The 12521-nt window shown below is 35.7% G+C and overlaps 1 protein-coding gene across 1 annotated transcript; it reads left to right on the top strand.

Moving 5' to 3' along the window:
• Nucleotides 1-1142: 1142 nt before the first annotated feature.
• On the top strand, nt 1143-11890 carry LOC145166015 (callose synthase 7-like). Its single transcript, XM_079084941.1, has 41 exons — nt 1143-1817; nt 2681-2781; nt 2886-2998; nt 3093-3180; nt 3268-3378; nt 3482-3604; nt 3698-3787; nt 3880-3971; nt 4047-4179; nt 4275-4409; nt 4486-4562; nt 4643-4730; nt 4804-4926; nt 5019-5136; nt 5211-5542; nt 5627-5679; nt 5768-5828; nt 5903-5984; nt 6076-6125; nt 6211-6297; nt 6386-6585; nt 6654-6735; nt 6829-6992; nt 7089-7212; nt 7309-7412; nt 7481-7583; nt 7658-7809; nt 7897-8006; nt 8098-8199; nt 8284-8352; nt 8452-8638; nt 8712-8823; nt 8921-9043; nt 9118-9236; nt 9359-9442; nt 9513-9625; nt 9696-9925; nt 10002-10799; nt 10881-10931; nt 11031-11216; nt 11417-11890. Exons 1-41 carry the CDS (start codon nt 1616-1618, stop codon nt 11651-11653), a joined length of 5709 nt encoding a protein of 1902 aa, XP_078941067.1. The 5' UTR covers nt 1143-1615; the 3' UTR covers nt 11654-11890.
• The last annotated feature ends 631 nt before the right edge of the window (nt 11891-12521 follow it).

Genomic DNA, 12521 nt, shown 5'->3' on the forward strand with positions numbered 1-12521 from the left:
TCTTTAACAACCTACTTATCTTAATTCTTGTAGGACAACCTAATGACAAGGCGTTCTCCTCGTTGTTTAGTGAATGTGAGGAAAACAATTCACACTCGAACAAAAGGAAGTTGTGAAATTCATGAGATTTGGTAGTCTTCTTGACCTCAAATATAGAACTTTACACACAACTTTATGTCTTTGGTTATTAGAAAGTCTTAACACCATTAGACGAATCTTAGAGATTTGTGGTAAACGAATTCCTATGTCTCCCGTTGATGTGGAAATTGTAATGAGATTGTCAACAAGTGGGAAAGATGCGATGAGTTCACACTTTGGTGACGTGGTAGCAGATTTACGCCTAAAGTACAATGCTTCAAATAAGGGTATCTCGGTCCATTTATTGAAGGAAAAATTAGGGGAACAAGAAGCATTGTATTCCATTTTTTAAGAGGAATTCAAAAGGGCATTTCTTTTATATGTTTTTGGACACTTTATTCCGCCCTATGTTAATTAGACCATGCATTGTAGTCACATGATCCATTTCTAGAGATTTATGTTGCTATTATTAGTGTTTAGTTGTATTAGTCTTCTTCAAGCGTACTGGCATTGTAATATGTACATGTACTTTTAAAAAATTCATTAATGTAATTTTGAGTAATGGAAGATCTTAGGATTCTACATAATGAAACATCTTAGCAAAATTGTCCATTTACTATGTTTTATGTAGGTTGGAGTTTTTACATAAATGATCCCTTATGTTTTTTTTGGTGATTTGGTGCGAGGGCAAAGTTGTCTTTTCACATGAATTTAACAGCATAAAACAATGGGGGTTAAGTCCCAGGGACTAAAGCTAATACCAAATAGTGAAATAAGGACCATACATAATTAAATCCCGACCAAAACTCATGATTTATGCAAACCACAACGACCAAAAGTATATTTTACTCTAAGTGTTATGTTTAATCTATCTGTTCCACTTTAATCATGTCCATCGACCAAACGTTATTTTAACGACACATTTAAACAATATGAAAGGAATAGAGAAACTAATGTAATTTTTCGTTAAATATATAAGTAAAGAGAAATTAAATATATGAAATTATCATATCGTGAATCGAGTGTTCTGTTACTTCTGTTTTTCTGGTTAAAGGGGCGGGAATAGGCAGAAAGCAGTCCACACAGGAATCTCGTATCTCCCTTTTGCCGTAGCACGAGTCAAAAGAGGACCAGTAAACCCTGCTATTCATGGGAACTGGTGCAATGGCATCTTGGTTACAATGGATAATCAATCAAAATCAAAAGCAAAAAGCAAAACCCTCGCTGTTTCCCTTCCTTGGTCCCTTTTCAATTCCTTCCCTAGGGATGCAGTCATTCTATTCTCTTCATCCTCTTCCCCCATAAAGTTGAAAAATGCTCCCATTCTTTACTTGCTATCAGAGAAAGCCCTAAAAGCTAAGTAATTGCCCCGCATCAACAAGCAAAGGATCTTTACACACTCTATCTATATCAAAATTCAGAATACAAATATGGTTTTCGTGTGCGCATTCTTCAGCAGCTTTCAGGGTAGAGGGAGAGAGAGTTCCAACAAGTTTCAGGTGGAAATCAGGGGTGCTGACGGAGTTGGACGGCAGGAATGGCGAGTACGAGTGGGACCAAAGATGAGGTGGGCCCACCGAGGTCGTTGTCAAGGAGGATGACGAGGTCTTCCACTATGGTTGATCCTAATGCCGATGGTGTTGACAGCGAGCTTGTTCCTTCTTCCCTTGCTTCTATTGCTCCCATCCTTCGGGTTGCCAATGAGATCGAGAAGGATAATGACAGAGTTGCTTACTTGTGTATGTTTCCCCTTACTATATTTGCCTCTTCCTTTCCTAAGTTGCCAAATTGCTTATAATTTGTTGTGTTTGGAGGTGAGTTTTGAAATCGATTGATTGGAAAATCTATTGATTAAAACTAGATAGGTGTGTAACTTTGCTTCTATAAATAGGATGAACCAGAATAGTAATTAATTACTTTTAAATACAATAGCACATCACACAGATCCAAGTATTGCTCATAAAATCAGGGTATCTGGCACTATGTAGTCCTTCTGGTGATTGTGCATGGCTTATATGAAGTGGATAGCTACCTAATAGGATTCAAACCATGCTGCATGAGACACCAAGTCATAGGATAGGTCCAACCTCTTGGGGTCTTCTGGTGACTCTTGATATTATGAGATGAAAAAAGAGAAACTTTTTGGAGTTACTTAAGTTTGTTTCTGGTTGAAATATGTTTGATTAGTTTAGAAAATAAGTTTTGTTTCAGGTTTACAGTGTATAAGATGATTTTAGTTACTGAAAAAATCGATTGCTCTATTCTTTTTGGCAAAAGGGACATGCATAAAGATTAATTTTGATTACTACATAAAGAATTTTGGACTTTTCTTTTGAGGTATTCAGAGCAATTTTTTTTTAAAAAAAAAAAGGTAAAAAAGCAGATAAGTTGGTATGAACAGAAATGCTGCAACTGTAAAAGTACAAGAAAAAGAAAGCGAAAATAGAGATAAAAAGTAGCACCATATATCATTTCCTCAAAAGTACATCAGCATATACAACCTTGAAACAACCTAGAAAATTAAGACAACATGGTGGTTGTGCTTGCTGGCTGCTGTAATAAATTTCTCATAACCTTTTATGCCTTTAATTTGTTGCATTAGGCCGGTTTCATGCATTTGAGAAGGCCCACAGGATGGATCCTATATCTAGTGGACGTGGTGTTCGCCAGTTCAAGACCTACCTGCTACATAGACTTCAGAAGGTGCACATTACTATTTTCACCATTTTAAGTTACATTCATCGTATTTTAGTGATATTAGATTTTCAGAAATTCTAATGAAAATTTCAAATATTGTATTGGTTTAGGAAGAAGAAACGACAAAACCTAAGCTAGCAAAAAGTGATCCTAGAGAAATCCAGAAGTTCTACCAGAACTTCTATGAGAAAAACATCAGAGAAGGCCAATACACAAAGAAACCGTGAGGCTTGTTTTTTAATTAATGTCTAGAGATGTTACATTACATCATCTGATTACTTATTCATTTTGTTAATTTTTCTTCTATCATCTCTAAGTGAGGAGATGGCCAAGATTTATCAGATTGCAACGGTTCTATATGATGTACTAAGGACTGTGGTACCTGCTTCAAAAATCGAGCAAGAGGTATGATTGTTCTATCATACTTTGATATCTAGTTGCCATGTAAGTTTAAATACCCCATTGCTCATGTATGCTTCTGTGGCATTGTAGACTCAACAATACGCAAGAGATGTAGATGCAAACAGAGAACAACATGAACACTATAACATCCTTCCTTTGTATGCTGTTGGAAATAAACCAGCAATTACAAGGCTTCCCGAGGTTGTATTCAGAGACATAAATCTCATTTTCTATTATATACACACACACACACACAAAGATGTATACATCCTTCTTATTTATTTCACTCTTCACATGTCATTAGATCCAAGCAGCTCTTCGAGCAATTCGCACTGTGGATAACCTTCCATCTGTTAGAAGGATAGGAGACGCAGACAAACCTATTAATGATATTCTGGAGTGGTTATCATTAATTTTTGGTTTTCAGGTAACTTGTATTCATATAAACCGCTTTATTTAACTATGCACAAATTGTTTACAAATGTGACTATATTGAAAATTTTGTGATTCTGAAATGAAGAAAGGAAATGTTGCAAATCAACGGGAGCACTTGGTATTGTTACTTGCAAATATTGATAGAAGGTCGAAGGGTGTTGATGATTATGATCAGGTAAAGCCCCCACTTTTTTACTGTAATATTTGAAAACTGTGTGTGACTGTGCTTTAGAGATGAACTAAACACTGATGAGGAGCTTTTTGCAGTTGGATAGCCATACTGTAAAGCATTTGCTGGATAAAACTTTCAAGAACTATGTCTCATGGTGTCATTATCTGCACCGAACATCAATCATTGAGTAAGTTATTAGCAAGATGACATAGCATGTTTCTTGTTCTTTGAAGTGAGGATTTAATCTTTTTGTTTGTTCAAGTTCAAATAAGGTTCCACCTAGTGCTGATAGGCAGCAGTTGCATCTTCTCTACATTGGACTCTATCTACTCATCTGGGGTGAAGCTTCAAACATACGGTTCATGCCTGAATGCCTTTGCTATATTTTTCATAATGTATGTTATTATTTTGTTTATATCTACAAGAATACAGTTATCATTTTGTTTATCTTTATGATGCGATGTTTTTTTTTTTTCGTTGAACAAAACAGATGGCAAATGAAATGCATGGAACTTTATTTGGAAATGTCCAACCTGTAAGTGGAGGGACATATCAAGCAGCAGCAGTTGGTGAGGAAGCATTTCTGCGTGATGTCATCTCACCTATTTATGATGTTCTTCGTAAGGTAATAACATCATAAGTTCTATTCCAGTTTGATAAAATCTACTTTTCTAATGGACTTATTTTTTTAATGGTGGCAGGAAGCCAGGAGAAATCAAGGTGGCAAAGCAAGCCATGCTTCATGGAGAAATTATGATGATCTTAATGAATATTTTTGGTAAGTATTCTCTTTATATTATAAAACTGGCATTCATGCTGTGAAACTGTTGTCCAACCTTTGATTCTGTTTTCTTGCAGGTCTGACAAATGCCTTAAGTTAGGCTGGCCAATGGATCGCAAGTCTGACTTTTTTGTTCACTCCGATGAGTCATCGCGCCATCATGCAGTATGTGTGGATTTATTTATGCTAGTAATTAGTTTTCACCAAATAAAAATGCTCAAATTTAAGTAATCTGCAGGGGCGCAATCAAGTAGTATCTGGAAAGAAGAAGCCTAAAACAAATTTTGTTGAAGTGCGTACATTTTTGCACCTTTACAGGAGTTTTGATCGGATGTGGATATTCCTCATATTGGTCTTGCAGGTAGGTATATAACAGAATCATGCAGTTAGTATTAGTTGATGATTTCTTATTAGGGCTGGTAGCATTTGAATCATTTCTTTTTGATCTTGTAGGCTATGATCATTGTTGCATGGCATGGAGATGGATCAATCTTTGGAATTTTGGATGAAGGTGTCATCAAAAGTATCTTCAGCATATTCATTACTCATGCCATACTTAATTTTATCCAAGGTACGTACTTACTTCCTGCACATTCTTTCGTTACTTCTGTTGCCCTTTTTGTAATTTATGGTTTCTTTTTGCAGCTAGTCTAGACATAATCCTTAGTTTCAATGCCTGGGGGAGCTTAAAACCTACACAGATTCTTCGCTATATACTCAAATTCATTGTAGCTGCATTTTGGGTGGTAATCTTGCCAGTTTGTTACTCAAGATCAGTTCCAAATCCAACAGGACTTGTGAAGTTTGTCAGTACTTTGGGGGGAAATTGGAGAGAGCAATCACTTTATAACTACCTTATAGCAATTTACTTGATACCCAACATACTGGCTGCCTTTCTATTTCTGCTTCCACCTATAAGGAGACACATGGAACGTTCCAATTGGCGCATAGTTACTCTTCTAATGTGGTGGGCACAGGCAAGTTCATTTACATGTTGGTTGGTAGTTTGTATTGATGTTACATGCTTCTTGTTTTATTTTGAATTTTGCGGATTTTTACAGCCAAAACTCTATGTTGGAAGAGGCATGCATGAAGACATTTTTTCTCTTTTCAAGTAAGGATATAAAGTTTCTTTATGAATCATGATTTGATATGTGTGTTTTTAAATTTCTTTTTTCTTACTTTGTTACTCTTGATCTTAGGTATACTCTATTTTGGATAGTGCTGCTAATAAGCAAGTTCGCATTCAGCTACTATGTGGAGGTAATCATGGAAATGCTTGTTAGCATATGATTTGTATAGACAGTTTATGCTTAAATTTGCAATTTTCATTGTAGATACTGCCACTGGTCACACCCACAAAGTTAATCATGAAAATGCATGTTAGCAGCTATGAGTGGCATGAGTTCTTTCCCAACAGTAAAATCCTAAATTTTTCATACAAACTTTGTTTAATTGTGATTCCTATTAGACTAAGATCTGATTACTTACTTATTTGAGCATTTTGTAGTGACCCACAATATCGGCGTTGTTATTTCTATTTGGGCTCCAATTGTCATGGTGAGTGTTCTTGAAAATAATTGCTTTTGTTTTGCATTTATGAGGCCGATTAAACATATATTGTAATGTAATATTTTCATTTTAGGTCTATTTCATGGACACACAAATTTGGTATGCGATATATGCTACTATTATTGGTGGAATCTATGGGGCCTTCAGCCACTTGGGTGAGGTTAGTACGCATATATCTATACTAAATCTTGAATTTGAAAATTGAAATAGAAAGATGACATCATCATTCTGTGCTATTTGATCCTTAGATACGGACACTTGGCATGCTAAGGTCACGATTTGAATCGGTTCCTTTAGCTTTTGTTGAACGCCTTGTGCCTATGCAAAAAGATCCTAAAAGAGATCATGTGGAAGATGATCTATCCATGAGAAAGAACATAGCAAAATTTTCACAGGTGTGGAATGAATTCATATTTTCAATGCGGATGGAAGACTTGATCAGCAACAGGTTTGTTATTAATCTAAGGAATCAAACTGAAGCAGAATATTCTGTTGACATTTGTTTTATTTTTCAAGTGAGACAGATCTGCTTCTTGTACCTTATACTACAAGTGATGTTCCAGTTGTCCAGTGGCCACCATTCTTGCTTGCTAGTAAGGTACATATCCTCCATGCCTTGGCTTGATATCTTTTTGTTATTGTTTATCTGAAGTTAAAATGTAATCACGGTTTTGACTTTTTGCCACTTAAGATCCCCATTGCATTAGACATGGCCAAAGATTTCAAAGGAAAGGAAGATGCAGACCTGTTCAGGAAGATCGCTAATGATGATTATATGCGGTCAGCAGTGATGGAATGCTACCAAACACTTACGGCAATATTATTTGAACTCATTGATGATGACCGAGATAAAATGTAACGCGTACATCTTGATCCTACTGCAAATTTATACTTACAAGTAGTTAGAAAATCTATTTCATTTTCTTTTTCTTTTTCTTTTTCTTTTTACAGGATCTTACAGCATATATGCCATGAAATAGAAACTAGCATTCAACAGCGAACGTTTTTGAGTAAATTTCGTATGAGCGAATTGCCTTCACTCAATGATAAGCTGGAGAAATTCTTGGATCATCTGGTAAGAGGCATTTCTTTATTATTCATCATCATTGGCAATCTATTCCTTAAATTGTTTTTTGTTATTTTTCTGATTTCTCCATTGGGTGTCTGCCAGCTAGCAGACAATGTTGATGATGAGAAATACACATCCCAAATCATCAATGTTTTTCAGGATATCATGGAGATTATCACACAAGATGTTATGAATAACGGGCACGAGTAAGTCTTTTATTTTGGATTGACCATTAAACATTCTGTTGTAAAATTCATTTTGTGTCCTTTTGTAGGATACTTGAAAGAGCTCACGCTCATCATCATGATAATGACAAAAAGGAAAGATTTGAGCGAATCAATGTCCAATTAACTCAAATCAGATCATGGAAGGAAAAGGTATCATCTGTCATATTGCACTCACGATTTTGTTCTTATTATTCCTTTTGCTAATTTTACATTTGTGCCCCTAGGTGGTGAGGCTTCGTTTGCTTTTGACTGTCAAGGAATCGGCAATTAATGTGCCTACAAATTTGGAAGCTCGTAGGCGTATCACTTTCTTTGCAAACTCCTTATATATGAAAATGCCAAATGCTCCAATTGTCCGTAACATGCTCTCATTTAGGTCAGTAATTTTCCAACCATTCACTTATTTCACTCATGGATGCCCTACATCATTGTCCTTACTCCTTAATATTACATTTTGTTTCAGTGTTTTGACTCCATACTACAAAGAAGATGTTCTCTATTCAGATGATGAGCTTAAGAAGGAAAATGAAGATGGAATTACAATTTTATTTTATCTCCAGAAGATATATCCAGGTGACTCTTGATATCAGTTTCGACTGTTGTCCTCTTTATCTAGAATCAAACAACATTAATTTTTTTTTGTTTGTTGTATATGCAAAACCAGATGAATGGAAGAATTTTGAAGAGCGGATTGCAGGTAGTAAGGATAAAACAGAAGCCACACGTCAATGGGTTTCTTACAGGGGGCAGACTCTTTCCAGAACAGGTATTTCTGTTTGCATGCTAGTTTAATTGAAACTTAAAAGTTATGTTTTATATATTTAGAGGCTCATTTACAAAAGTTTCTCAGTGAGAGGGATGATGTACTACAAGGAAGCTCTTCAGCTTCAATGCTTCCTAGACTATGCAAAAGACAATGGTTAGTGTGATTCGTTAAATGTTTTTCAGTGTCAGTATCTTCTTTTTTTTTAAAACTACTTTATGTTTTTTTTTTTTTTTTTTTTTTTTTTTTCCACAGAGATTTTTACTGGATTCCGGACAGCTAACGTGAACAAACATCACATGGATCTCAAAGAACGTGCAAGTGCAATGGCTGATTTGAAGTTCACCTATGTTGTCTCTTGCCAGATTTATGGTGCTCAAAAGAAATCCAGTGAGGAGAGAGATCAAAGTTGTTATACCAACATCTTGAATCTCATGCTGACGTAAGTGTTGTTATGATCGTATATTAATCAGAAATTTAAAGGTATATTTTCTAATTATATTTGAACGCTTCAGATATCCTTCTTTACGAGTTGCTTATATAGATGAGAGAGAGGCTACCATCAATGGTAGATCTCAGAAGGTTTACTACTCTGTTCTAGTCAAGGGTGGGGATTCTTTAGATGAGGTAACTATGACATTTTGTATAAAATAACAAACCGATGATGGATTACATTTACAGTTTACCTTTGTGTATTTTTTGTTGTTAACTATTGGCATGATAGGAAATATACCGTATCAAGCTTCCAGGCCCCCCTACAGAAATTGGTGAAGGAAAACCTGAAAACCAAAATCATGCCATCATTTTTACCCGTGGAGAAGCACTACAGACAATCGACATGAATCAGGTAATTTACTAATTTACAAAAAAAATTTGTAATCTTTCAGAAGCATTGACAAATATCTTAAATTATATATACAGGACAATTACTTTGAGGAAGCATTCAAAATGAGAAATGTATTGGAGGAATTTCACAAGGATCATCATGGCCAACGTAGACCAACAATATTGGGGTTGAGAGAAAATATCTTCACTGGAAGGTCAGTATAGTTTCATATTTAATTTACTTATTATAAATCCTTAATTTCCAACTTGTGTAGCCAAAACTTTTAACAGATGAAAGTTTACATTAAATAATTTCACTCATTTCATTATTTTACAGTGTATCATCACTAGCTTGGTTCATGTCCAATCAGGAGACAAGTTTTGTGACAATTGGGCAAAGGGTTTTAGCAGACCCTCTGAGGTATGGATATATGAAATATGAAGTATCCTCTATGAATTCATTAACATTTAAAATCTTTATGCTTCCACAGGGTGCGATTCCATTACGGTCACCCTGACATATTTGACAGACTCTTTCACATCACAAGGGGTGGTGTAAGTAAAGCTTCTAGAACCATCAACCTGAGTGAGGATATATTTTCAGGTAAAATTTCTTCTCATCTACAAAACTATATACTATGAAATATGAATGTAACCTTGTATCATCTTTCCAGGTTATAACTCCACTCTGCGTGGAGGTTATGTGACACATCATGAATATATCCAAGTAGGAAAAGGTCGTGATGTTGGTATGAATCAAATATCCCTTTTCGAAGCTAAAGTTGCAAATGGAAACGGTGAACAGACACTCAGCCGTGATGTTTACCGACTTGGTCGCCGTTTTGATTTTTACAGAATGTTCTCATTCTACTTCACCACAGTTGGTTTCTACTTTAGCAGCATGGTATAACAACAAACCATCATCTCAATTCTATTTACTTACAACTTTTATATAATCACTTCCTTTACTTTCTATCCAGGTCACTGTGCTGATTGTTTATGCCTTTCTATACGGACGTATGTACATGGTTTTGAGTGGGTTGGAAGGGCGGATATTAGAAGATGCAAGTCTTAGTAGCAACAAAGCCCTGGAAGAAGCTTTAGCCACCCAATCTGTCTTTCAGCTCGGTTTACTTCTCGTGCTTCCTATGGTTATGGAAATCGGTCTAGAAAGAGGATTTCGCACTGCATTAGGCGATTTTATCATAATGCAACTCCAACTCGCCTCTGTGTTTTTCACTTTCCAGCTTGGAACAAAAGCACATTACTATGGAAGAACAATTCTACATGGAGGTTCAAAATATCGCGCCACGGGTCGTGGTTTTGTTGTCTTCCATGCAAAATTTGCTGAAAATTACAGGTTATATTCACGTAGTCACTTTGTGAAAGGGTTGGAATTGGGGATTCTGCTTGTTATCTATCAGGTGTATGGGAATTCGTACCGGAGTTCAAATCTATACTTGTTTATAACGTTCTCAATATGGTTCTTGGTGGCTTCATGGCTGTTTGCACCTTTTGTGTTCAATCCTTCGGGATTTGATTGGCAGAAAACAGTGGAGGATTGGACTGATTGGAAAAGATGGATGGGGAATCGTGGTGGGATTGGAATTGCACAGGATAAAAGTTGGGAATCATGGTGGGATGCAGAACAGCAGCATCTTAAGTACACAAACATAAGGGGAAGAATTCTTGAAATTATACTTGCATGTCGGTTCTTCATCTATCAGTATGGACTTGTGTATCATCTTAATATTTCACGTGGAAGCACGAGTATACTGGTTTGTTCTTTTCTTCCTTCCCCTATTCATTTGTTTCATGTTAAAACAATCTGTTGTCATCAATTCATTTTTTTTTTCCAGGTTTATGCGCTTTCGTGGTTGGTCATGATATCTGCTCTTTTAGCATTGAAGGTAAAAAAAAAAAAAACCAAATTGATCATCTATGATTGTGTGGTAGAGCTAGAAAGACAATGCAATTCTTGAAACCCTAATTGTATGGTATGTTGTCAGTTGGTGTCAATGGGGAGAAGAAGATTTGGCACAGACTTACAGCTGATGTTCAGGATCTTAAAGGCGCTTCTCTTCCTTGGCTTCCTTTCAATCATGACAGTCTTATTTGTTGTATGTGGCCTGACCATCAGTGACATATTTGCTGCCTTCCTTGCCTTTTTGCCAACAGGCTGGGCATTCATGTTGGTAAGTGCTGTTTCTTTTTTCCACTTACTCTTGACTTAATGTATTAAGATTTAAGACACCAACCTTTTTACCTTCTTAACTCCTCTCATGTTCATGTTACTTAAAATTGATGAATTTGTTTTTTGGGGAAAAGAAACATACCTTATTTTATTTGTCTCATTTGCTTACTGATGATGGTGGTTGTGGAACTGTGAATTCAGATTGGTCAAGCGTGCAGGCCTTGTGTAAAAGGCATAGGATTTTGGGACTCGATAATGGAGTTAGGGCGTGCATACGAATGCTTGATGGGATTGGTGATATTTATGCCAATTGTCATACTTTCATGGTTCCCTTTCGTATCAGAGTTCCAAACAAGGCTGCTTTTCAATCAAGCATTCAGCAGAGGTCTCCAGATTTCAATGATTCTTGCTGGGAAGAAGGACAAGGACAAGACCTAACCTACTTGTTAACACCCTTGTTCAAAGGAAGTTTTGAATTTACAACTCTATATATATATATATATATATATATATATATATATTTATCTGTATATATTCTTCAGATTCATAATTCTTTTTAAACTTAATTGCTATTGTCAAATCAAATCTTGATTAACAACAGTCTGAAATTACAGTCATACTTGTTGAAATAAAAATATACCGATGACATTGAAGGTAACTTCAGTGGTTTATACAGATTTGTTCTAAAGAATCTAGGGCTGTTTAAATGTTTTAAACCTAATTCTTGCATAAAGTTGCAATAATCACTTCCGCAATGCTCTGCTTTTGAGTGTAATTATTTTAGGGATAATGACTTAGAAGGGTAATATATTTTCCGATTTGTACACATTTGGTCACTGAATTTTTTATTTTCGTCCACATTTACCCCTTCAACTTGTTAAATTATGCACATTCAGTCTTTATGACCCCGGCTACTCCAGGCTAGCCGGTAAAAATGACTTAATAGGGTAATATATTTCTCACTTTGTACACATTTAGTCCTTAATATTTTTGTACACATTTAGTACTTAATATTTTTTTTGTTGCAAAATAAGTCAATTTTGGTTTTGCACTCATTCAGTACTTTTGAATGATTTCTTTAGGTTTTTTTCACATCTTATGTGAGACATTCATTAATGAGTGTTTGGGGCTTTTGATGTTTATGTCCATCGCGATCTCGACTACTTGGTTGCTTAAGTCACATGTTCTGAACGTCATATCTTTTTCATACGATCTTGGAATTTAACGATCTTTATATCCATGCGTTCGTACTTTAGTCTACTACTACTACTACTTTCATTTAGATTTCTCCCGTTAAAAAGTAATA

This window comes from Lactuca virosa, chromosome 3 (assembly GCF_052849685.1).
Source record: "Lactuca virosa cultivar CGN04683 chromosome 3, Lactuca_virosa_CGN04683_v6, whole genome shotgun sequence".
Classification (NCBI taxonomy): domain Eukaryota; kingdom Viridiplantae; phylum Streptophyta; class Magnoliopsida; order Asterales; family Asteraceae; genus Lactuca; species Lactuca virosa.

Bases quoted from the DNA above. Each gene is read 5' to 3' on its own strand.
- LOC145166015 (XM_079084941.1), top strand. From the start codon at position 1,616: ATGGCGAGTACGAGTGGGACCAAAGATGAGGTGGGCCCACCGAGGTCG. The intron at 8,007-8,097 runs GTGACTCTTGAT...ATGCAAAACCAG, and splicing joins TCTCCAGAAGATATATCCAG to ATGAATGGAAGAATTTTGAA. The intron at 8,353-8,451 runs GTTAGTGTGATT...TTTTTTCCACAG, and splicing joins AGACTATGCAAAAGACAATG to AGATTTTTACTGGATTCCGG.